Source organism: Protomyctophum bolini (genome assembly GCF_963924005.1).
Source record: "Protomyctophum bolini genome assembly, chromosome: 13".
Classification (NCBI taxonomy): domain Eukaryota; kingdom Metazoa; phylum Chordata; class Actinopteri; order Myctophiformes; family Myctophidae; genus Protomyctophum; species Protomyctophum bolini.
Genome location: NC_137874.1, coordinates 27,362,193 through 27,388,392, shown reverse-complemented (window position 1 = coordinate 27,388,392; position 26,200 = coordinate 27,362,193). Strand labels below are relative to the sequence as shown.

Here is a 26,200-nt window from a genome sequence, read left to right as displayed (position 1 = left end):
TTTCCAGAGGGAAATTTTAGCCATGTCTGTTGATCCTGGACACATTCCTGAACCAGAGTAATTGGTTTCCTCTGTACTGGTCTGGGTTCAAGATTCTGGTGCGTCATGCTGCTGCTTCGGCCCCAACTGAAACAACCAAAACCAACACACATCAGTACCATGTCCTATGGGTGTCCATAGGGACACATGTCTGTGATATGTGAGTGAAACAAATGTTCAAAACGAGGAGCAAATGTTTTGAAAATACAAAAAAGCTAAAATGAAAACTTCTGGAATTGCTGCCATTGCTAACAATCACCAGATGCCATCTCTTTCACATCCCAGACAGAAGAATTTTGGGGCTGACCAAATATGACCTGAGAGCGTAGCATTATGTGGATAAACATTTGACAAGACATAGATTCTCAGGATAATTTCTCTCACATATTCCATTATTTGACATTAAGTTGTCACCACTCTGGAGGAATTTTCCATTGATGTTTGTTTGGGAAGTTAGGCCCCGGCCTTTCTGGTAAATGTCAAGGCTCAATATAAGTATTCTCTGCTCATAGTTATGAGAAATAATTATCTCCGCCAGACCAGAATGGCCTGGTCGAGATCATGGTTTTGTCTGGCTATCTGTCCAGATGTGTATGTGTGTGTGTGCGCGGGCACGTGCGTCTATGAACAGCTCATCTCAGGCACCACTGGACCGAACGGCATGAAATTTAATCTGCACACACACCCTGCACACACCCAGTAGGCCAAGGAAGAACCTTCACCCGGAATTTTTCAAATTGGCCGCATGTTCTGGCTATAACAAGCCGCTTCGCATTTTGGCCTATTACCTTATTTGGGCCTTTTATAAAAGCTTTTATTTGGCGTTTGAGTTGAGAAGTTTTTTTAACCCTTCCTACGAGACATCACAAATGTCACAACTGTTTGTTTCAGAAATGTGATCCCTCCCACCACCACCACCACCAAATGGCCCTGCTCAATTTGTTGTATTTACATGGTTCATTGGAAATTGCGGAAATTGGCAATTGCGGAAATTGGAAATTGCGGAAATTGCGGAAATTGAAAATTGGAGAAATTGCGGTCCAAAATGATGAGAAACGAGGCTAACTTTTTTTTCCCAAAATTTCAACAAACATGGGCTATAACCCATCGTTTTTTTCATTTTTTTTTAAATCCTCAAAAATGATGAAAAACGGCGTGCCATAGTATGCCGTACGATATGGCAGTGGTTCCCAAAGTGGGGTCCGGGGACCCCCAGGGGTACCTGAGGGAGTTCCAGGGGGGACCCATCTATTTTGTTCATGTTCATAAAGTGCTAAAGTGTTTAAAGCAGTGGTTCCCAAACTTTTTCATGTCAAGGACCCCCAAATTGACACTACTTAGCCCGTGGACCCCCATTTGAAAAGATATGCCAGGGAGTTGGCTGCACCCGATGAGTCTCAAAGCCCTGGGTAGGCAACCAGACCTGGTGAAGTTCTGTGCTCCGAGGAGCATACTTTTTTTAGGCTGGACTAGCTCCGTTCGGTGGACTTTCTATCAACTTGAGTAGAAAACAGTGGACATGAGTTGTCTAGCCATGAAGATGCAGGCTTTCTAGGATATAGGCAAGTAATATTAAGACAGTACATTTACTTTAAGTAGTGTCCTTGTTACTTTACTTGAATATTTCTTACTATTTTTTATACTTTCTACTCCACTATACCTCCCGGCTCCCAGTGCAAATATTGTACTTTTTACTCCACTAGAATTATTTGACAGCTTCAGTTACAAGTTACTTTGGAGATTAACATTGTTACAAAACATGTACACACATTAACCACTTAGGTGCTATTTTATGCAGCTTAAGCTAGTTTGACACATTTTTGAAAAAGATGTGTACTTTTACTATAGTTTAAGTATAGTTTTTCTCTAGTCAAATCTTGAAAACAGTAACAGAGTACATTGATTGAGGCATTGCTACTTTTACTTAAATCAGAGTACTACTTCCACCCCTGCTGTGTTTAGGTTACAGTATTTTCACTTGACATTGTACCCAAAAGCTTGTTATGGGTGGCAATAACAATCTCAATCCATGTCTTTGCTACCACCTGGTGGAATGCGGATCTCAAACCATGTACAGAAGACTCCAGAACAATATAAAGTATTGCCTGTATGAAATAGAATGACAGTGATGTGGAGTTATAATGGATTTTTCACTTAAGGAATTACAACTTTGTGTTGTTAAAAGCTCTATATTCAGTGTTCCAAGTCACACCGGTCTCAGAATCTTTTTTGTGGACATAAAATACATCAGGAAAACTCAACTCATACCGGATAAACAAGTAAAATTGGAATGTATTAGTTTGTATTTTATATATTTTAATTCACTTGTCCTGTATGGGCATCCCTGAATGTTTAGGCTACAAGTTTTAGAAGAGCTAAATGATTGCCATCAGAATGTTTAACACTTTAGTAAAGTCATTTTCACATGACCCGCTCATGTCACGCAGAAGTAAAAACAAATACAGAATATAGGAGTTGCATTTGCTCCCTAAACAGATAAAGCCATGTTCTGAGTTTAGATGATCTATTCTGCAGAGCAAAGATTCTTCACGGTGCACCAATCAACTCTGGTACATAAGCTATGCATATCATTTACGCCCTGGGGGTTGGCAAATAAATGGAAGTTGTCACTTCGTCAGGGAAACTACCTCGTAAACGTCGCAGTCAACGCTGTTGCATATATATTAGCATCATATCCAAGACGGTGGCGCCAGGGTACAAAGTAAATGACAGAATGGTCTGTCCCCCTTCATGCAACACTCATTTAGGTTAGCACATGAATCCAAAGCAGTAATGTTCACCCTGTAAGTCTGTAGGGAATTCGTGCAGGACATTGTCCACGCAGTCAGTTAACTTCAGTGCACAGTTAAACATCACCCAAAAATTACCATATTTTAAAGCCTCCCGTAAAGTCGTAGTCTTAGTTTAGAACCAAATAGTTAGCTTAGCTACATAGCTTACGTTGAGGAACAACGCTTTACTAGTGTAACGTACGTTAAAATACAAAAGTTTATTCAAAAACCAGGCACATGACCAACATAATGAACATAAAACAACGGCACAGTTTTGCTCTTTCAATGAATAGCTGGGTGGCCCTTAAAAGGGCCGTTGGGGTATAAAGTTTTGTCCGTTAGCCTGCAGGCTAATACTCCTGCGACTGAGACGAGGCCTTCTTTCCCGCCTTGCCGGCGCTCGGTGCGGCCTGTCCGGTCTTCTTGGGCAGTAGGACGGCCTGGATGTTGGGAAGGACGCCGCCCTGGGCGATGGTGACTCCGCCGAGCAGTTTGTTCAGCTCCTCGTCGTTGCGCACGGCCAGCTGGAGGTGGCGGGGGATAATGCGGGTCTTCTTGTTGTCGCGGGCCGCGTTGCCAGCCAGCTCCAGGATCTCAGCGGTCAGGTACCTACGATAGATTAAGTTGATTAAAATGTATCATACTTTGTTGTCTTCATCACCGTTTCTATGCTGCTACAAGGCACATGCTGTGAATAAAAATGTCAACTTACTCGAGCACCGCAGCGAGGTAGACTGGAGCTCCGGCGCCCACACGCTCCGCATAATTCCCTTTCCGCAGAAGACGGTGAACACGGCCGACTGGAAACTGCAGACCGGCACGGGAGCTGCGGGTCTTGGCCTTAGCACGGGCCTTTCCTCCGGTTTTACCTCTTCCAGACATGGTAGCTTAGTAGGTTCGGTTAATACTTGATATAGTTATTTATCTTATCTGCACAGATCCTTGCAAAAAGGCAACAATGAATGTATTGCGTGATGCGGAAAAATGAGACAGACACCCGATGTATATAAGCTGTTGTACCGCCCTAGATTTTGATTGGCTGTTTAAGTCGAACGCGCTACGCCATTAGCTTTGGAAGAACACGTGGGATAGGAATTCAGAGATTTATTGGACAAAATACTCTCCCTTAATCCAAACAGTTGCAGTCTGTGGAACGACTGAATTTGATTCGTCGTTGCTTTTCGTCCTTGTTGTGAATGGCTCGTGTGCATGCCCATCAAGTAAGGTAGAAGTAATGCACCAGTAGTGAATGTTCCCTCTAGTTTCAAAGTTTTGGCGGCTTCATGTTGTTCATGTAGCTCTGGTCCATAGCTCGAAATGTCGAAAGTTTGCATTATTAGAGCTGTTTAACACTAGAGGACTCAGAGCCTTAGATATAGACTAAATTGTTCTAACTAAACAATTGCCATTAAGACATGTACAACATTTGACTGTATGGTTTGTTATTGTCTCCAGTCTCCACCAGCCGAAGGCATGGGAGAGTATGTTTTACACTCCGTCCGTGTGTGTGTCTGTCTTTCCATCCGTCCGTTACCAGCTAATCTCCAGCACCGTTAACCGGCCGGTCATGCCAAACTTTGCACACACACTCCCTGGATGCCAACGATGAACCTCTGCCCCACATTTTCCAGAACGGCCTGTTATAGCGCCACCATGAGGCAGCGTTCATGTCACAAATCATGAACACAGTGTGCAATTTACATGAAATCTTTCACACATTTTCTTACTAGGCTGAGGAATATATCCCACCCTTTTCACATTGGCCTGTTATAGCGCCACCAGGAGGCCACAACCTGACCTGCCCTGGTGGAGACCTGTGCCCAGAGGAGTTTGTTTGTGATTTCATTTGCTTCAGATTATTGTAAATAAAGAATAAAAAGTCAGTTTCCAGCTGAACAAGCCTTCAAAAATAATTTATTTGCAATAAATTAAACCAATTAAATATCAATAGTATAGGAACCGCGCACGCACACACACACACACACACACACACACACACACACATTAGGGGCAACCATTGCTGTTTCACATTTAGTCCTATGCCAGCCACATGGATCAACAGTGTTCATTTCTTTACATCACAAATTGGTTGCAGTTTGTGTGGGAGATTAAACCATTTTCATTCATGACCTTAGGAAATGCTTTACCTTATCAGTGATGGTTCTCCCAGGGACATTATACCAACACCTTTTTATTTTCTAATTAATTTGCGTACATACAAAATAAATAATTTGGTTCTGTTAATTGAAATAATATGGTATACACACTGCCAGACGTCTTAATCTTACACCAAGGTCAGCAAAAGTTACATTAAGTACAGTACAGTTCTTACTGGTGAATCATTTGCCTTTGAAACACAGCATAATTATATATCTTGCATTGAATTTTACTTTCAGTGTTTTAGTAAAGAATCATACTGATATTATTTTTTCTTTTCTTACCCTATAGTTGCAAGGCAGTGTACAATGTACATGTTATGTGAAAAAATTAAGCTCAACTAATAACATAAACATTTCCAAATTGAAATGTTACTGCAGCTTCCCAGCACCTTCCATGAGCATCGTGATTCTTTCGTTACATGCTTAAAATTTGTTCCTGGACTTAAGACTACCGAAGAATGACAATGTCACTAAATGTTGTACAATGTAGGACATTTCTTCTGCAACTACATTATAAGGAAACATGCTGTAATGACAACAAAAGGTTTAGTAATGATGAAAGAATCAATGCATGCACAAACTAGAGTGTTCCAGAGGCACGTCTAAATGGTAAAACTATACAATAGGAGCCACAAGGCAAGCATTTCCTGATAACAAAACAATACTTTGTAACATCAGTAAGTGGTTTACTAATACTAACCTTCGGAGTACAATTTCAAACTCGACATCGAAGAATGGTTTCTAAAGGATAAGCTAAGGTGAGTTTTATGAAATAAAAAATATAAGAAAAACAGGCATCCACTGCCACGTCTTATTACATGAATGGACAACATTTTAAGAATGTTTAAGAAACTATGAGTCAACATTGATTTTGCTCATTTAGGCCAACTTCAAACATTTCCAGAATTGCTGTTTGAGAATGAAAACGTATAGCATTTGTACAATGGAACCGAACGCTACTACCTTTTTTGTGGGGGGGGGGGGGGGGGGGGGTAGGAGTGGGTAAAATCACACATTATTTTTAAATATAAATCAGAAAACGTTGGAAAGGTATGGAAAATGCAAACATCAGGCATTTCATTCCTCAGATGGCCTGCATCAAGTACCATCATCTACAGTATAATGCTTGATATCAGTCTCTAAACATGTTGTGAATAGGAATGACTTGCTTTGCTGTCCCAAATTGTTTTTTAAATGTATTGCAAGAATCACAATTGAAACGTTTACTGGTGTTGTACTATTTTCAAAGTAATACAAATATTACTTTATTTTTTACAAATAACATTTTATGTTATAATTCAAAATTAACATTTTAAGTTTGTAGGTCAGCAATACATATTATAAATTACTCATAAGTTTACATGTGCTGTCAAATAAATAAATAAATAAAATAGAAGTCCAAAGTGCAACCAATAATATCAGACTGGCATTTTATATAATTAAATAATTGAAAGAGCAATTCACTGAGATGTCACTCACACTCACTCTCTCTATGTACTGAGCTCTTGTGTTCACCAGGGCATACAGCATTTCATTTAAATCAATTCATCCTCCTCTTACCATTTCATTCAACAAACAGCAGGAGACTCCTTCAGACCAATGAGTCCTCTCTTCTCCTGTAAGGTGCAGTGATTTCTATGCAAAGGAAAACCCTACCAGAGGTATCCTGAAAGAAACACAGTTAATCACCCACCTGGGGTGCGCTATCTGTCTTTAAAAACAGATTATTGTCAAGACTCCTCAGTTCTTCATGTGGCAATAATGGAGGTTGTGAGTTGGACATGACTTACAATGGCCCTCTCAACCAGATAAGTTGCCTCTTTTCCTACCCTCGTCATGGCAATCAGTTGTCCAGTGTGCTTTCTCCCCCATTGGTGGTAGTGGCTTTGCCCTTTGACTTGCCTGATGAACGGAAGGAGAATCGCTTGATGATACGTCGGGAGAAGCTGCCAGATTTTTTACGGCTGCTGGTTGCAGTAGGAACACAGTTATCACTCAGATTGGATATGTCCTCGTGGGATACACTGGTGCAGGGTTCTCTCTCTCGATGTCTTCGGCGAAACAACAGCTTTGTCCCACTCTGCAGGAAGCCCACTGGAGGGAGAAGAGCAGTTAAGTCTATTAACCACTTAAGCCCTATATATATGTACTTCCCTGTATGACAAATAGATCATCTATTTTACAAGCAACATGCTGTGAGCTTGTAGATCAGTTATTTTCTTGGATTGTTCATCCATTTTTTGCCAAATATTCATCCATTTTTACAGAATGTTCGCCTATTATGATATGCCAAGATTAAGGATGCTAGAGTCATGTGGTTAAAGCCACAACACATAAATGCACTATGTCACTACTAACTGAAGCACTCTCCATCCAATACTGGCTTTGCTGACTTTGAGTTGATTCAGTAGATTCACCTTTATGGTCCTTGAGACTGCGGGTTTCCAGGGCACCAGTGGAACCAGTATCCGATTCCACGTCATCCACAGAGGGACGCTCCGACGCATCTGAAGGCGTGGTCTCATCTGGGTCCCGCTGATGATGCCCCACCCCGTAGTGGTTACCATGCAGTTCTGCATCCATGGCTGCAGCGTAGCCCACCGATAAAGCACAGTTATCTTCTGCCAGAGGAACCTGAAAACAGTGTGACATTTGATAAATGTCAATAAGCAGGTACGGTAAATCAAATAATACAACAAATTAATTCACACACAAATTAGACAGCAGAGAGATGCTGGATTTAGCAGCCTCCAAAGTTACAACAATGACAACTTTGGTAATTCAAGTTTACTTAATTATTGCAGGAGGGAAAAAATCTAAACATTGGAAAATACACCTTGATCAAATACTTTATAGTCAGTAATGTAAACAGCACAATGTACAGTCAGAAAAAAGTTCTGGGGACTTGTTTCCATTGTGGTCCAATAACTGAACATTTCTTAGCAAATAATATACCTGTAAAATGACTGTTAGTTTAACTCTGAGAGAGTACAAATGGACCCATACCATTTTTACAACCTCAGAGTTAAATGAACACTCAGGATTTTTGTGTTCTTGTGTTATTCATCCAATGATGGTGGAGTGCACCGTACGTGACCTTTGACACCCCAGAGATGATGACTGTGCTCCTCCTAGTAGGTGTTTTCCTGCAGCTTCCTGTAGATACTTTGCTGGCAGATTCCGTCAACTGTCGGATGGCCGTTTCTGCCACAGGATCCAGGCCATTAGAGAGACAGAGGAGGCTGTCTGTTGAACAACACAAATCCACACGCGTTATTCTCCCAAACTATATACAGCTGTTCTCCAAGTTGGTGAGCCCGCTGCCCTTTTACTGTTTTACAATGTTTTGAAAATAGCCAATATATATGTGGTAAAACTGATTTCACTAACCGGGAAAGCATCTGTGTCATTTTAGATTTTAGCATTGGCTATTCAAAAGTAGCAGACGTACAAGCTCACAGCGCTGCAAGCTTGTACATCTTCTATTTTTTTGTTTTTAGTGTTTGAAAAAGCGTGAATAAAAAAGTTTGAGAGCTACTGATTTAGACCCCACCTTGAGCCATTTATGATTGATCCAAAATATTGTGACACTAGTTGCCATCTATTCTCCCTCACTGTAAAGATCACACATAGTCAGTGACAACTCACTGCTTGAAAGAGAGCTGGTGCTGCTTCTGCCATCAGACGGCATCAAGTGGGTATTCTCAGTCACCTCCACTTTAGACGGAGAGCGCTTGGGAGAATCACCTAAAAGTCACCATCACTGTCAGCCTCATTGTGTTGTCATTATGTTACTGCAACCCTCTTGTATGCATGTCCCATTCTAGGCCAACATTGTAACACGCTCACCTGCACTGCGGTCCAGTTTGGGTCGTGAATGGATGGTCGTGACAGTGGTGACGATTGTTCCGTCTGGCATAATGGTTCGGTCGACGTCTACCTTCTTGGTGGGGGTGAGTAAGGAACGGAGTGGTACATCGTTGTGGCAGTGATCAGGCTCCCCCGAGTCCACACACAGTATCTGCAAGAGTAAAAAAATGAGACCAGAGTGAGAATCCATGCCATGGCTGAGATCGGAATTTGATTACTGTTATGGTCAAATCCAATCTCCCTGTTGGATAGTGTATAATATGATATATGATGGCACGACCCACTCCAATCATCAATATTGGCGCCTCTTATACAGTATATGGCTGTAATGACTACTAGAGGGTGGGCCTTATCTTACCATAGAGACATAATTGCCGGTGATTAAAGGACATTGACCCAGGTGTGCACATAAAAAAGGATTGAAGCTTGTGTGACTGAGATGCAGTAGGGTGAATGAGAGTAACTCAGGAGAGTAACGCAATAGACTATAGAGCAACAGAGAGTGTAGATTGCAGAGAGTGATACAAGAGGATAGTTTGAGGGTTGTGAACATTCGGCATTCATGCCGTGGAATAGTATAAGTACAGAGGAACTGTGTTTTGAGAGTGAGGCCACTCTCAAGCAAGATTATGGACATTGTCATTTTCCCATCAAGTTGTGTCTTCGTATCGTATACAAACCTGGTGGGTCATAATGTTTACATTGGTGGCATATTTGGGCTGCTAACATATTATTATGTAGAATAAGAAATGTGTTTAGTTTTTTAGGTTAGGTTTTAGTTTTTTGTACCATTTGGCATATTTGTGCCAAAACACCAATGCTACTTATACAATTCATTATGCAAGTCATTGCTAGCTAGGGTGAACATTGCCAGTGGAGACGGGTTTTGAGAATGGATGATGCTGTCATACAACATACATTATCGACTGCTCTGGCTTAAGGCTAGCCCACAGGCTTACTGTCACACTAGTGTATTAGAGATAGCAATGCACATGTCTTATCATCATGCCCATGTATTCTAATAGTGCCATAAGATTGATTTATACTTAGTTGCATGCCGGTGTCTCTCATCGAAAGTACAGTAGCTGTGATGTTTTGTGAGCGTGTGCGTGAGCTTGTAGATCTGCTATTTTTGTTGTAAGACATGACGGCTCAGACTGTATTTTGTATCCGCTATCACAATGGCATGTATTCTATAACTGCAGTCAGCGCAGTATACAGGTATGAATGTGTTTTTAATTGTGTAGGATCGCATTACACACAAACAGAAGTAATTGCAAAAAGAGTGATGGCGAAACATTACAACAAAAGGATTGTGGTTGCTGTGTGCAGAAGAAGTAGGGCTTGAGCTGCAGGTTATCTATTTTTAGAGTATATATAGCATTGTAGAGTGAATATGAAGCATTTGCATGCAGGGACTAGAGGTGGCATTTTAGAGTGAATATGAAGCATTTGCATGCAGGGACTAGAGGTCGTCATATTCTCTTTGGGAATAGTAACAACAGTGTACATGCATATTCTAAAAAGGTAACATGGTGGAAGTTAAAGGAAACTATAAATAAACCGGAAAGCCATTCTATTATATTAGAATGCACAATCCAAGCTAACATATCTTATACAAGAATCTATATTGCAACCTCTGTTTATGTCACTCTTGCAACAGATGCGCCTCTATTTCATAGAAATGGACTGGTTTAAATGATCACTGACCTCTAAGGTGACAGTAGCGCTTGGTGCCAAACCATGGCCTGGGCTGACAGACAGTACATGTTGTCTGGAAGGAATTGTACAAGAGAGGTCCAAAGTGATGGAGGCGTAACCCGGCAAGTATCCTACCAGAAAGACATATTATTTTTAAGAGCAATTCACTGAGAAGTGATCACGTCTGTACATGCAACATTGCAAACCAAAAACTGGTACGTAAACATCTGACATACATTAATTGCAAGTGATTGTCTGTGATATTAGAATCCTTAGATTCCTTACCAAATATTCACAAATGAGATTAAACTGAAAACACTAAGAGTGTTATTTGGGTTTCAATGGGTGATCTATGTCTGTGTGTTTGATTTAGCTTCCCAAGTTTGAACAGTACTGCTGAGGAGGCTTCTGATCAGCAGCCAAAATGTAAAGTGGCTTTTTATATTGCCTTACGTTCCCTGGTGGTGGTGCGCTCCAAAAGCCTTACTCTCATCTCTTTGGTTTCTGGGCCGACATCCCTGCAACACAAAATGGCAACATGAGATCAGATTTAAAAAATGTCTTCTACATCCTGACAGTTTTCTGAAAAAGCTATGTTTCTATGTCAGTCGTTCTTCGATTTTTCAAAAATAGCTGACCTACAAGCTCGTAGTGCACCACACGGTGGCGCGATATGAGCTTGTAGATCTGCTATTTTTCAATAGCTAAAGCATAAAATAACACCAAAAGGGGTTCCCGCCCAGAATGGGTTAAAAGCTATCAGCATAAATGAGGTTACCGCTGGTATGTTAAAATTCTAGTTTGGTAAAGGCTAACAATTCACAAATAGTGAAAAACTTTGTGGAGACAGCAGATGGACTGTCTTCAGAGGATATGGGTAAAAATAAATAAATAACCTCAAAGTAAGAGAGCAATCAAATATTTGATTATACCAGACCAAAAAAAAATTGTCTCTCTTATCATTTACTATAATATGTGTGAATTCTTCAGAGGGAGCGGCGACATGCTGGAGACAGTATGGATCTCGGGAGGCTAACTATAGGCATATTTTCTGGGAGTGCGCATTTGTGGTGCGCATTTGCCTTTAGAATTTACTACATTATTTTTGAGACATGTACAGTTAATTTCCAGATGAAAAGATCAGATGAATACCATTACCTATTTGTTCTGATATCTGACCTGTAGAAAAGTATTTACAAGGCACTGGTTGCTTTACAAGGCCCCCACCATAAAATAATGGATAGATATAGTAAATTATATCTGTATTAGAACCGATCACTTTCTCTCTCCGGCTGCAGGAGAAGTTTATTAAGTTTTGGTCTAATTGAGGTAATATGTAATATCTAAAGAATATAAAAAATATGTGTGGTATATTTTCTCCTCAGTTGTTTTCTCACAGAGTTATGTCTTCACTCCACTCCAGTGAACAGGGAGGGTCACTTGACAGAGACAAGAAGTGTGTTCTGCTTTCTGTGGAGGGCTGGTTCAGGCTCAGCACACAACACAGCTCCGCTGGTTTAGACCACAGACCTGCAGCAAGACGCACACAGATTATGTACCTAAATCAGGGCTTGATATTAACTTTTTGAGGCAGTTGTCCTTCGGACAAGTACATTTCCCATTCACTTGTCTGGACACAAAACTCACTTGTCCGGAGCACGAGCACACAAATACATTTTAAATCAACTAACTGTAAGTTGGCTTTGGTGAATACATGTTTGAATATTAGTTGAATATTCTCAGTTTACAAGTTAATAGCCCTATAATGTCAGTGATCTTACATACATTACATCCAAATACACAGCCAATGTCAGCCATAGATCCAAAATAATGTCAGACAACATTGTTAGCTCAGAAAACATGAAACCAAGAGTCACTTGTCCAACGGTTGAATATACCCATAATACAGAAAGGCAATGTCATCGCTGTCAGGTGGAAACCTTGTAAATTCAAAGACGTTCTTTTTTTATTGTTTTGATTTTCTTTTTAAAATCTAGAATCTAGAAGCTCACAAGGCGTTGTGAGCTTGCTGATCTGCTATTTTCAGAGTGTGTGACACTCTTGTATGATGAATTTCATTTTCCAAAAAGCACAAAAAAGTTAATTTTGAGTTTTCCGCCCAACAGCAAGGATATAAACAAGATATAGTCACTGTCGGGCAGAAACTGTTGTATGAAGAAATGTCTTCATACAACAGTGTCGGTCGGGCAGAAGTAGGCAGATCATCTAAGAAAACTGACCTCCTTTGTGGAAGGTTGCCTTGATCTGCCGAAGTAGCAGCCGTTGTACCGAGGCACCCTGAGATGGAGGATACAGACCCACTGGCAGATGCTCTGTGGGAACCTGAGAGCAAAAGAAAAAAGTGACGGATTACTTTACCTGAGTTATATCTCCTGATAGTTTACTTGAATGTTGACAAGAAATAATAATTCTGTTTAGTGTTTTATTAGCGCGAGGCGAAAATACAGCTCGTAGTTATAAACTCACATGGAACATCTACGATAGAGATATCAAGGATTCTACAGTGATATCACTGCTATGAAACACGGAAGTAGCACGGACGTAGAACATCATTATGCCATATCATTATGCTCGAAGCTGGTTATGATTATGAATATGATACCAAGGATTTGTGGAAATGTGATGGACTTAACTTTGCTGTTTACAATCCATAATCTTTCCTAGGCGGCTTCTCGCGTACCGGTGGTACATGTCCTGTGGACTGGCACCGGTCTGCATACAGTGGTTGGGAACCCCTGGACTAGTCCAGTGCAACGTTTTGCATAGCTTTAGCAGAGCTTTAGCTCCACATGCTGTCACCCACTCACTGACCCAAGACATTGTACCCTTTTGGGATTATAGAAACCCATCACATTTGGTTGTTTGTCGCGCTTACACGATCAACCTTCACCACTCTCTGAAAAATAGACCACATTGGTACACCTAAGTCCTGACTTAGAGCCATTTCACTTTAAGATAGGGTCTTTCATCCATCATCCACACATAGCTTTGAGTCCTTTTTTGAAAATGTGATCTTTATCTCAATATAAAGTAAGTAGGAAACTCCTCTTGAGCCAATGTTTTATACAATATGTAAGAGACGGTTCTCACTGCAGGACTGGACACACAAGCTGTGAGGTTAAGGACCATGGCTGGCTGAGTGCTGAACAAGGTATCCTCTACCAGCTCCCTAATCATGTCCAGGTCCACCTCACCGTCACTGCCCTGGGGAAAAAAAGAAGAAATACTGTAGAGCTGACTTTCAACTAAACATGATAAGTTACATAATTTACAATGTGAGGTCTTGCATAAAGGCCCTGGCACACCAAGCTAAGTTGCAAGAACTAATGCCGACTCAGCGGCGACTGCGGTGACTGATCAGATCGATTTAGTGTTGCTTTTTTATGGCTGACTTCTGCCCCTGTGCAGGATATAACTCTCCAGGAGATGGCAGTAGTCCGTAACTTTGGGATAGCTGACTATTGATATGATTTGCTCATATTATGATGAATGTCATTATGATGAATGCACTATGGCTTTTCACTCAACACCGTTTTGGCATATCGGGGCCTTTAACCCGCTTAGACCTGAGGCCGATTTGTACTTCCGAAACGTACTTCTAATATTTATTCAAATTTTAAAATAATCTAATATATGTTGCTGTAAATAGCAACAACTAAGGGCCGATTCATACTCCTGTTTCGGCGCTGTAGTGCCGAAATGATTTCGGTTCGTCAGAAAATTTCAGTAGCACCGAAGAGCCGACTTTAGGACAGTACCCGCCCCCCCGAACCTCAAATGACGTCAAATTGTAGGCTCTACAGCGCCGAACCGACTTTTATTCGGCTCTAAAATAGGAGTATGAATCGACCCTATCCCAAAAGGGATTCCCGGATTGAAAGGTAAAAAACCCAAAAGGGTTTCCTGTCCTAGAGAACTGCACAAATTCTGATGCGTTCTGCACAAAGCCATCACATGAGATTAGGAGTGGTGTCCATTGTCCAACCTTTCTCTGGATCCTGCGTGGACAGACAGTGAGGTTGAAAGATGGCTGCTTGGATAGAGTCCAGGAAACCAGCATGCCCTCCTCCTCCACCTCCTCAAGACACACCACCACCTGATGGCGTAGCCAGGGGGAGACACATACCACACACACAGAGACAGGAGGAAAGTTGTTTGTAAGCTTTATGGTATAATAATGATTGAATATTAAAGAGATAAATTGAGGTATAACACTGACTGTCATAAATTATAGAATGCCAAACAATCACTATGCTCCATTGGTCATGTAAATTATACTTTTGCGTACAATGCAAATAAATCTTTAGTGATCCCTAAATGCAAAATCTCAACCCTATATTAACATACCGTTGCCATCATAGGCTCTAGGGTGATCTGGTAGGTGTCCATGGAAACGGCAGCAGGTGACTGCTGAGTGACTGTCACTGGAAACGTCATTGTGTCCACTGTACATTTGCAATGTAAAACCTGGAGAAAGCAAAATGAGGAAAGTTGTCACAAGTTGATATTAAAATAGGAAATACTCAATTGTCCTGAGGCAATTGTTAACTTCTAAAATATCAATACATTTCTACAACTAGAATCAAAGCAAATGCCACCAAACTCAACCAGTACATTTATTATAGCTGGTATTAAAACAATGGATACAGGTACTATGCACAAATCTGTCCCACATAAATGTGGGAGACCAAATGTGCATTGCAAAATTGATTCTGTATATTTTAGGTTACAAGAAGATTGATAAAGCTATTCTACATCCCCTTGATACGAAATGCATTTTTGTGATAGAGATCGAGATTACTATGAAAGGATGATGCATCAAGGTGACTTTACTTACCATACTTTGGACTGATTGGTTAGTACAGGTGACTCTGTCTATTTCAGCGGATGGGTTTAGCTGGAGACTGCTGTCAAACGTTATCTGAATGGAGCTCTGGTGGAGAGAAGGGAAACATAATGACTAGAGGAGATTAAAAGAGGAGGGGAATAAAATGCCATTTTAATAGGATTGGTCTTACTGTTTACTGTTTACTCTGATTGCTTAATGATTATCTCTGGTGCATTTTGCTTGTCAGATGCTTGCTGCCGTTCCACTGTAACATGCTAATTGACAACAGGCTTTAAGTCATTTATTAAACAGAATGAATCCATCCATATTTGCTCTGAGGCTAATTATAGCCTCAATACTTCCTTGTTCAGGCAATTTCACCATCTCTGCTTATATACATTGGATCACAACCTCAGTTAGACTTTGAAGCTTAAGTGCTGGGAGATATTGGCACAGACTTGCAACATATGCTTGAACCACGAGGGCAGTACAGACTGCAGAGTATGCAAATGCAAATGAGCCATTGTAACGGACACAGAAGTTGTGGATTCACAGGGCAATGCTTCAGGGTGGGTGGTCAACCTTGTCATTCAGAAAGCACACCGCTAAAAATAGCTCCTGAATCTTTAAAATAACAGTCCCCATGTAATACCTATAATGACAGAAAGGTTGCAGTATTCTTTCGCAGTGTTCTCTCCTCCGCGTCATCAGTGCCCATACCCGAGGCGGGGTTGGTGAAAGGGCCTTTCTGTGTGGAGTTTGCATGTTCTCCCCGTGTCCCCTAGGGGACCCTACTACTTAGGTTAGTTACCCTCACAAAAAACATGCAGTAATCCTGGTCTCTAAACTACCTCCCCCTGGCGCCTGATGGAGGGGAAAGGAACTGGTTGTGTTCCTTCCGCACGTTACGTCCAACCGGGGAAACTCCCCCCCCCCTGTCAGGTGAAAAGAAGCAGCTTCGACTCCTCATGCATAGAAGGAAGCATGAGGTCAGTCCGCTGCCCCCCCAGGTCATTCACTGTTAGTCTGTACTTGGCACAAGTAAACAAATACCCTATAGTCAGGGGCGGATTTACCGTTGGGCTAGGGTGGGCTGAAGCCCGGGGGCCCACAGCTAGGGGGGGCCCTGAAAAAAATTAAAGAAAAAAAAATATATAATATTATAATATATTTTTTTTTTTTTTTATAAAATTGTAAAGTATTGAAATCCAATTCAAGTGAAATGTGTGAAACTTTATTTCTATTTACTTTACAGTTTATTTAGATTACACAGGCGAGGAGACAGACAGGTCTCCTCCCCTCCCTTTTTGACTCTTTGATTTCCTCCTCTCCTCTCCTCTTGTGTATGACTGCGCCCGTGCGCCGTATGCGCGGCGACTCCGGCGAGTTCTGGAGGTGGAGAGTCTGGAGACAGCAGAGCAGGCAGCAGTTCAGTCCGTGTTAATGAAACCCCAAGAACCAGATAAGATCGCGTTGCGCCTTGGACCCGTGCGTTGGTGGGACATTTAGATTTAAAAGGCGAACGGATGGAAGTGTGGATAAAAAACAACAACGAGAGGGGAACTAACGTTAGCCACTTAGCCTCGTATTAGCTGGTTAGCTAACGTGGTTATCACTACAGCACAACAAGCCTCCAGTCCGGTGTAGCATACTTGTGAATGAAACGACACGTGGAAACTAACATTAATCTCTAGCGGTCTAGTCCCATATGGAACCTCTCTGTAATTCTCCAATCTGTTAATACATCTTTCTTCAATCAATCAATCCCTCTGCTATGTAGAGATACTGTATATAATAGTAGCCCATAGCCTTAGGTGTGTGTGTGTGTGTGTGTGTGTGTGTGTGTGTCCCAATAAAGTTTTTACGTTCTCATGCCCCCCATGTAATGCACAATTGAGTATTCATATACCAGTCGTTCTCAACCTGTGGGTCCCCACATGATTTGGGGGTGGGGGGGAGGACCCCAGATGACAGTGAAAGTGACAATTTAACGACTTTTAAGACTTCTATAATACCTCAAAGGCTCTAAAAGAAAACTACCATTACTGCATCAAAAATAATCAGAAAACCATGCATGCTATAAAAACTGGTCAAATAAACATTGGCCAGATTATTAAATAATAAAGAAAAAGGCAACAATTGTGAAAATAGCCGATCTACAAGTTCACAATGAGTTTGTAGATCGGCTATTTTCACAATATTTATCTGTGGAACCATTCTGTTGCTTGTCTGGGTGGGGGGGTCCCCAGTTCAAATATGATTACTTTGGGGGACCACAGCCTGAAAACGTTGAGAACCACTGATATGTAGACTAACTGAATATTCCTAAAATTGCTAGCCTACCACCTTGATATAAAATATAAATGTTGTGACTTGCTTATGTAACTATTCATTGATTCACTCGTATACCAAAATCCATTTGGAAAAAATAAAAAATCACACCTGAGGGACGTCATTTCGCATTATCTAACGTTTGGATAGTTGGTGTCAAGGTGATGTATGATTGCTCAGTAGTTGCTGATGTCTGCTCAGGAGGTTTGAGTGTTTGCTCAGACCGATTTTCTTTTAGAAGGAACATTGGGCCTGGGTACCCCAAAATGAAAACAAAATAGCCCAAAAAGAATTCGGCCTCGCGGCTGCGCCGCTCGGTCGATTCGCAATATGCCCCCCAAGGGGGGCCCTCAAATTTGGTCCAGCCCGGGGGCCCTCAGGAAGGTAAATCCGGCCCTGCCTATAGTCGAGCACCTGTTGGACGCTGTGTGTGTGTGTGTGTGGTGTGTGTGTGTGTGTGTGTGTGTGTGTGTGTGTGTGTGTGTGTGTGTGTGTGTGTGTGTGTGTGTGTGTGTGTGTGTGTGCGTGTGTGCGTGCGTGCGTGCGTGCGTGCGTGCGTGCGTGCGTGCGTGCGTGCGTGCGTGCGTGCGTGCATGTGTGTGACTGTGTATGAAGTAGTATTGGTGCTCTAACCAGAAGGGCAGGAAGCCAAGAACAATGCTGCAAGCATACGCAGGATTTGTGGATCAACACTGCAGTCACATGATTACACTACACAACATGCTGTGTGTGTTTACTTCGGTTTGGCTGGGCCCTGGAAAATGCTCTGTCACCCCCAGGCATGTCCACCACACAGGACAGTATGATGGCTCGTATTTCAGATGGTGGCGTGTTCATAGAGATATAACCGATTTATTATGACTCATAGATTATTTTTCTATATTGAAAAAACTTGGCCAGCTGATTGATACACAATGAAGTCGCAAGCCTAAAATAGCAGATCTACAAGCTTGTGGATCTATTTTCATCCCGCAACTCTGTGATATAACTAACTCAATCATGATGCTCTAACCATATTTCCATCTATAAGTCATCACTGTTAGGGCCGATTCATACTCCTATTTTACCGCTGTTTCGGCGCTGTAGTGCCGAAATGATTTCGGCTCGTCAGAAAATGTCAGTAGCACCGAAGATCCGACTTTAGGACGGTACCCGCCCCCCCCCGAACGTCAAATGACGTCAAATTGTAGGCTCTACAGCGCCAAACCGACTTTTATTTAGCTCTAAAATAGGAGTATGAATCGGCCCTATGTGTCCAAAAGACACTGCAGTGGGCATTCTTCCTGAGGACATCCATGGTGCCACTTCAGATTTGTCAGCAACTAACCTCTGGGTCTTGCTAACAGCCTCTGAAGGTCATGTGGAGTGGACCACCCAGGAAAAGTCTGCCCCCTGGCTTTTGTTGACCTCATTCTTATTTCACACCCTTTTTTTAGCATCACACTATCGTGCAGTGTTGAACCAACATTTCACTACACATACTGTATGAGCATGTGATAAATAATAAAATATTAGAATGTTGTTTCTAAGTCGGTGTCACAATCCAAAAGTGAGTCGAGGGTCTTTTAAGACATGGACATGCCGATAAAGACATTACAAAGTACAAACAGTTACAAAGCTGCTGCTGTTTGGTTGTCCAATCGGAATGAGCAATTTTCAGTTTGCCTTGCAATTATAAAAGCATCAAGGGCTCCATCTTGCGCCACTCTTATCCCTAAACGTATTTGCCATTTTTTACTATTTTGAAAAACATTTTAAAATAGTTCAACTAGCCGATCTACAATATAATAATAATAACAACAATAATAATAATGTTCCAAGTTACACGCAATATATTTACGTTTATCTTCACTATAACTGTTAGATAAATATGTCTTATCTGTTTACAAACTAATGCCCAGTTGTCAATGTCCCATATCCTCCTGAACTTTGGCCGATGCCATGCCATGTCACCTTATTCTCCCATAACCCATATCATCATTTTACCCTTAGTCTACTGCCTGTTTACACAGGGTTGCTCATCTTATCATCATTAATGTCATGTCATCCATGTTTATGGCCAAAATATGTTTTCATCTGTCCCATTTAATATATTGTTCAGTCGCCATACTGTCTTCTCAGTCACCAAGTTATGGTAGGCGCTGTTTTTTAATTCAACATGCAGCTGCCGTGTTATCCCGGTAGTTCAGACGCCGCACGCACCGCTGCACGCCCCCCACATGCAATTCAAATGAGCTTTATGCACATGCGCGACGTCACAGCCCTACTAGTTAAAAGATCCACAGCACACCAATGATTCAGGTGCTCCCACAGAGTAAACTTGGTCAAATTAGACATTTCTTCTGAATCTAGATGCTCTGCAAATGGCTGTGTAATATGTAGTTAAGCTGCTGCACACATCAGTCAGAGATAAAGCATAGTACTTAAATAGTTGTAAAGTGTGCCGCGTTCCCATTTTCAAGGAGGATCGAGTACACTATGTCTTGTGCTTATTCATGTTATACTATACCACAGTACAGTATGTGTTTGCCTGGAGACAGGTACAGTTGAAATCTGATCAGGGAAGTTGTTAGATTGTGTGAAGTAGGCTAAGCTCAGTACAGTCATTATCCTGCTTACTTTGATAGCACCTTGTTTGTGTATTAGTCAGAATGGCACATCTAACAATAACAATGAATCAGTGGAGCAGATAATTATTGACTGAATGTGTCAAATATATAGGCCTACATGTAAGAGCATGGGAACTAAGAGGATGGCCTTCTGTTGACATTATTACCCATAACCAGCTGTGCTGAAGCCAAATCCCTGGATTAGTGATGACCCTATATGAACCATTATCATCAAACCAGAGGTAAACTAGACAAGACACCCATGGTGAAGATCATGGCAGTTGCACGCCAGTGTCACAAACTGAACACGAACACAATGCATCGCTTTGTGAGCTTAGATCTGCCATTACATGTCTTAAGTCTATTGCTACACCAAGGAGCTCTCCACACACGCTTTGTTCCTTTTCAGAACAGAGATGATGTGTTGCCTCAGTTGTCTGTTGTGCCTGTCAATGATCACAGGCACATTATAATGCCTGTTGGGCACTGGCATACTTGGAACGATACAAGTTGGAAATGGATGTCCCACCCAGTTATTATGTCTGTGTCCCTTTTATGCCCATATATGGAGTTATTTATCAGGCATGCCCAACTATGGAGTATTATGCAGATGTCAGAACACATTGTGATGATCCGACAGACTTGACACCGGGCACTGCACTCACTGTGGTGGTGTGGAGCGTGTGTGTCAAATTTGAAGTCGGTGGTCAAGGTTAGTGTTGGAGGTCAGTTATGTGGATTATAGACATATGTACACACGTACGTACACACAGAGACATGGTGCATTTATATTAGCATAAATAATGTAAAAATTAACTTAATTTTACGTCAAGATATTGCACAATCAAGTGTCCTGGCCAGCCATGCTCGGGGATTTGGAAAGAGTAGAACAGACCTCCAACCTCTAACTTCTTCTTCTACTCTAAACCCAGAACAATTGCACCGTTTTCTATTCAAATACCTATGCTATAAACATGCTATAACAAGTCCAGTCACAGGGCAGTTATTACTAGCAGGCAGAAAGCTTGTAACTCTGTTGACCAGTTTATATGGACCCAGTTAAGTAAAGGAGAGCTTATATGTGCAACTCTATGCTACTGTGATCATAGTCAGATAAGGTTGAAGAATAGAAACCAAGGCAGTCATAGCCAACCTGTGGTTTTGAGCCTACAACCAAACACAACCAGGTGTGTAGGAGAAGCCCCTGTCTGTCACCATCACGAATCACATAATAATCATGTCATAATGTACTAACATGTGTACCTAGCTAAAGTTTATTTTATAAATGTTTTATTCAGTAATTGGTGAAGTACAACATTAAAATACAAAATAATAAAATTAGGATGAAGTTACTACCTGTGAAAATAGGCCTAATGCAACTAAAGTATATATTTATTTTTTATTAAAACTGTAATAGTGTAAAACTGACTAATAGGACTGGACATTGGAATGTTCAATGCTTACATCATGTGTATGACTAAACAGTACCCCTTTGATGGTGTTCTATGAGCGGTGAGCACTGGGCTGGCATGCATTTAATAATAGCGATCCATAACAGGAATATTAAGTTGCACAGTGACCTTGTCAACCAACACCAATAGCCATTAGGCTGATATCATATAACACCCACATTCAACAACTCCTAACTTCATATATTGACAAATATGTCTTACACATTTAATATTGCCAGATTCAGAAATAATCAAGCATTTATTATTATAATGAGCCCCTGTAATTTTCAAAATGGTCCTAGAATATTGGAGGCAATTATTACACAAATTATCTTATTATCTATTATCAAATAGTCAAATATTCTCTTGGGTCCCATTGGTAATTGGAAGAGAAAAATAATACTAACTATACCAAAACAAACATTCCACTTCCAGCAGTATAACAGCAGAAACAAAAGCGCTTCCTTCAACCTAATAATTATTTCCTAAACCTACAAACTGGAACATAGGCTTATTCATCTCAAGTCCCTCTAGAAGATTAACAACCATACTTACAGTAGGTTTAATACTATAAAGGGTGTCACTAGGTAATCCCTACATGATGACATGGATGCCTTTTCTTCAGTCCTCCAGTGGCACTTATGATGAAACCTAATCCTGAGACGCAAGACAGGACACAATGCCAGTCTCCAGGACCGTACTTTACAGTAGGCTGTTGTTCAAGTGTCAATTTTCGGCAATAGCAACATTCCTGGCTAGTGGCCACTGGCCAGGTGGCGAGTGTTTCTAAGCTATGTGAGAAGCTAACGATGAGATATGACTCGCCTTTCTTTGGCCACCTAATACCTGCCATGCCTTCACAACCCCTCAGGCAGATTTTTAAAGTCAGGATGTAAGGAAGGAAGGACAGAAGTCAGAAGACAAGTCCAAGCTAAACCAAATAATTCTATACTAGTATAAAAGGTGTGAGCATGCATAAAGTGAGTGGCAAAAGTTTGATGTCGTTTAACATCGTTTAATGCAATCAGATTTTTTCTGTTTGGATGTATGGGCTGTCAAGGCCAGAAAGTCGTTTTTTGCCACAGTAGACGTTCCTGCACTTACAGGTATGTTGATGATGTCACGACACGTGCATACCCTCTATAAAACGGTGTGTGGGAGCAATGCTAATATACAGACAACAGATCTTAGCCATACGTGAACAACTTAAATAAACAGTCGGAGATTCCATCCAGAAACATAGGGCTAGTGGCAACCTTTTCTCTCATACTTTGATGTTGAGTTTCTTTCCACTAATCATGCATTGTACCCAATCACTATAGCCTACATTTTACATTTTTGTCTTTTGGCCAATGCAGAAGGGACACTTTGGCTACTTGGGAATTAACTTCTCTCAGTTACACTACAAGTCAGTCTCAAACCACAATCTTGCAGCTCATTATTACAAAAGGCTTTACATTATGATATAGGGATATAGATATAGGGATTAAATGCAAGTTACGTTTATTTGCATTGCCCTTAATCACTGTTGCAGTCTTAAAGCATTTTCAACATTTAAATATGTCATTAATATACCCCCCCCCCCTCCCCCCTTCTGTTTTGGGGTCATGTGATCAGTGACATCACATCGGTGTACTCTGCAGGCCCATGAAAAACTCTTGACCCATGAAGAGCTCCTGTTACAATTCACATCACTGTGAACTGTAATGTCCATAACCACATATAATTCACCATATCAATTGCCACATGCTACAGTACATGTCACCACAGTTTAACATATATTTTCATTATGTTTTATCAATCACTAACTTATTCAATTATTGAGAGTCTCTCAACACAAATATTTCACTAAAGCCATGTGGTCTTGATTAAACCTATTTTCAATGGAATGCCTGCTGCTAAGGTTTTGAATGTTGAGGAGAAAAACAATCATTATTGTATGAAAAGACCATGCTGGATTGCTGTCCCTTTCTAATCATTCTAATTAATTACCAGTCGTAAAATAGCATGGATTAAGTACTGGTTACAGTAGCGATCTGAAACCCAGACGTTGGTTACAGTGACATGGCGTGAATGACAATTTTGGGTTTGCGGATGAACAAGAAAGAAGGTATCTATCGCCTAACATTTTCCCCTAACACGTCAATTCCATACAGCCTACTAGATGTATCTATTCCTGTTATAGTAAGTCCACCTTCCATTTAAGACACTCAAGAGAAGACCAGATGAGACCTGTGCCACTGAGGCCCTTAGTAGAGGGATCTGACCATTTCACTCCAGAGAATCCATCCATAGACTTTCAGTGCTAAAAGGACAAACTGACTGGGTGGCTCACTTTGATACACAAGATCAAAGACCTGTAGGATCTGTTGTCTGCATCCAACACACGGAAAAACAGGCAACAATCTGCCTACGATATTGGTGGCATGAAATAGAGGAGGTTACACAACTAATTCATGGATGCTTTTATTTGTTAGGCTGTGTTGTCTGGGCAATACTTAACTTAAGTACCTCCGTCTTTCACAACTTGACAAGCTGTGTTGTAATACGATAACTGACACATTTCAGAAATGTGAGAAAGAGGACGGTTAAAGCTATGTCCGATTAAGCCCCATTTAAAAAAAATACAAATAAGCATAAGTGCACAACGCTTCGCAAAGGGATGGATTTTGAGCATGTAGTACTATTTTTTAATATTTTTCAAAAAGCCTTGGTTAAGGCCAGGGTGGTTAAACAATGACATTTCTCTTTCCTTGAAGAGTCTGAACTACACATAATTGAATAATGTATTCCCCACATAGACTAGAATATGTCTACAGTATTGTTATGAGTTGTGGGTGTCACTGTGTTCGTACAATGCCAAGTTTTCTTGGTCTTGGATCTCGACTCACATGCATCAGTCTGGTGATGTTATACAAGGCCCTGCCCCATCCTCATCTAAATGATTGTGACAGTCCAACTCCTACGCAAGTATAGGAGTAGCAGTGACTACACACACTCTGTATCGCCACACATCAAACATGAGATACACAGATCTGGATGACATTAATATGGTTACTAATCTCTCTTTAAACATGATTTCTGCCATTTCTCTCTGCTGTCTTTGCATTCTATAATAACTACCAATATAAACTCATATATCCAATTGAAACATACCCCATGTCTGCAAGCTTGTTCGTTCAGAGCTCGGACCCAGGCTCTCTGCCAGTGCTCCCTGAATGACTTGAAGGAGAAGAGAGAGGCAAGCAGACCTTTCACCCCTGCCTCAGAGACGGACCCTTCTCCATCACTGCCAGAGCGCAACTTGAGCAGAAAGCCCCACACGCCTCCTCCACCCTTGGTCTGGCGGTGGGACGGAATGAGGGGGTGCTGATGGGCAGTGTCGGCCCTGCCCTGCTTGTCTTGCTTCGCTCTCCTGAGACGTAGTGCAGTCAGCAGGTACTGGACCAGCCATGTCAGCACAATGAGCAAGGAGGTCAGAAAGAGCCCCAGCAGACACAGCCAGCTCATGTCCAGGACGTCCTCCATCATTCACAGCTCATGGTCTACTCTGGAGGAATGATCAAGGCAGTGTGAGCGCGTCAGCCCAATGCCTGCCTGTGAGTTAAAAGCACAACAGCCAGTCAGTAGCTTATAATGGAATGTCACAGAAAAGCACAGGATACACACCAAGATGGTGGATGTGATCAACGTACTTTAAAGTCGTTGGCCTGTTTCTAGGTCACGTTAAAAAGAAAGCAGTTCAGTGCATTGAATATTGCATTGCGTAGATTTATTAGCTTATAACGAGGACGAGCCACGCGTGAACGAGGTAAAGCTGTGCTACGGTTTGTATCGATTCTAAAACAAAACACACACACATGACATATATATATATATATATATATATATATATATATATATATATATATATATATATATATATATATATATTACAATGCATTTTTTTTGAACAGAGACCAGCAGCCTTACCGCTTTAGTTTGAATGGTCCAAGCTGCTGCTGCCAATGCACGCATCGAATGCAAGAACTCGGTAACATGAAACCTCCATGGCGATGCGCAGGCAGAGTTGTGTCAACAATAACAACAACCATTTAAAAATGTTTCACTCCAAATCATCAGATCATTCGGCGGTGTTCACTTAGGTCGATCCGCCGCCACCGGCACTGCGAAGTTTGAACATACGCTGTCCTGTCACGTATCAATCCGACAAACTGCAACTCTAGATGCAGCAGCACTTAGCTTCCCCGATCCCCAGGCAGTGCAGGGCGCAGGCAGACCTTCAGTCCTTCACTTCACTTGTCGTTGCAGCCTCAGCCTACCCTGCTGTGTTGTAACACTGTTGTTCACCAAGCACTGCCCACGATTTGACACAGCTCTACAGTACTCTGTACAGTCT

General features: G+C 41.4%; 2 protein-coding genes across 2 annotated transcripts; both read right to left on the bottom strand.

Moving 5' to 3' along the window:
- Nucleotides 1–3,030: 3,030 nt before the first annotated feature.
- h2ax (H2A.X variant histone) lies at nt 3,031–3,840 on the bottom strand. Its single transcript, XM_080780075.1, has 2 exons — nt 3,544–3,840; nt 3,031–3,440 (listed from the first exon to the last, which is right to left on the bottom strand). The coding sequence occupies exons 1-2, from the start codon at nt 3,711–3,713 to the stop codon at nt 3,182–3,184; spliced, it is 429 nt and encodes a 142-aa protein (XP_080636201.1). The 5' UTR covers nt 3,714–3,840; the 3' UTR covers nt 3,031–3,181.
- Nucleotides 3,841–5,909: 2,069 nt separating this feature from the next.
- On the bottom strand, nt 5,910–26,111 carry c2cd2l (c2cd2 like). Its single transcript, XM_080779598.1, has 15 exons — nt 25,774–26,111; nt 24,958–25,398; nt 15,420–15,515; nt 14,930–15,049; nt 14,568–14,678; nt 13,673–13,786; nt 12,802–12,904; nt 11,959–12,091; nt 11,015–11,079; nt 10,571–10,692; nt 8,840–9,011; nt 8,639–8,737; nt 8,088–8,236; nt 7,408–7,624; nt 5,910–7,084 (listed from the first exon to the last, which is right to left on the bottom strand). The coding sequence occupies exons 2-15, from the start codon at nt 25,330–25,332 to the stop codon at nt 6,834–6,836; spliced, it is 2,127 nt and encodes a 708-aa protein (XP_080635724.1). The 5' UTR covers nt 25,333–25,398; nt 25,774–26,111; the 3' UTR covers nt 5,910–6,833.
- Nucleotides 26,112–26,200: the final 89 nt, after the last annotated feature.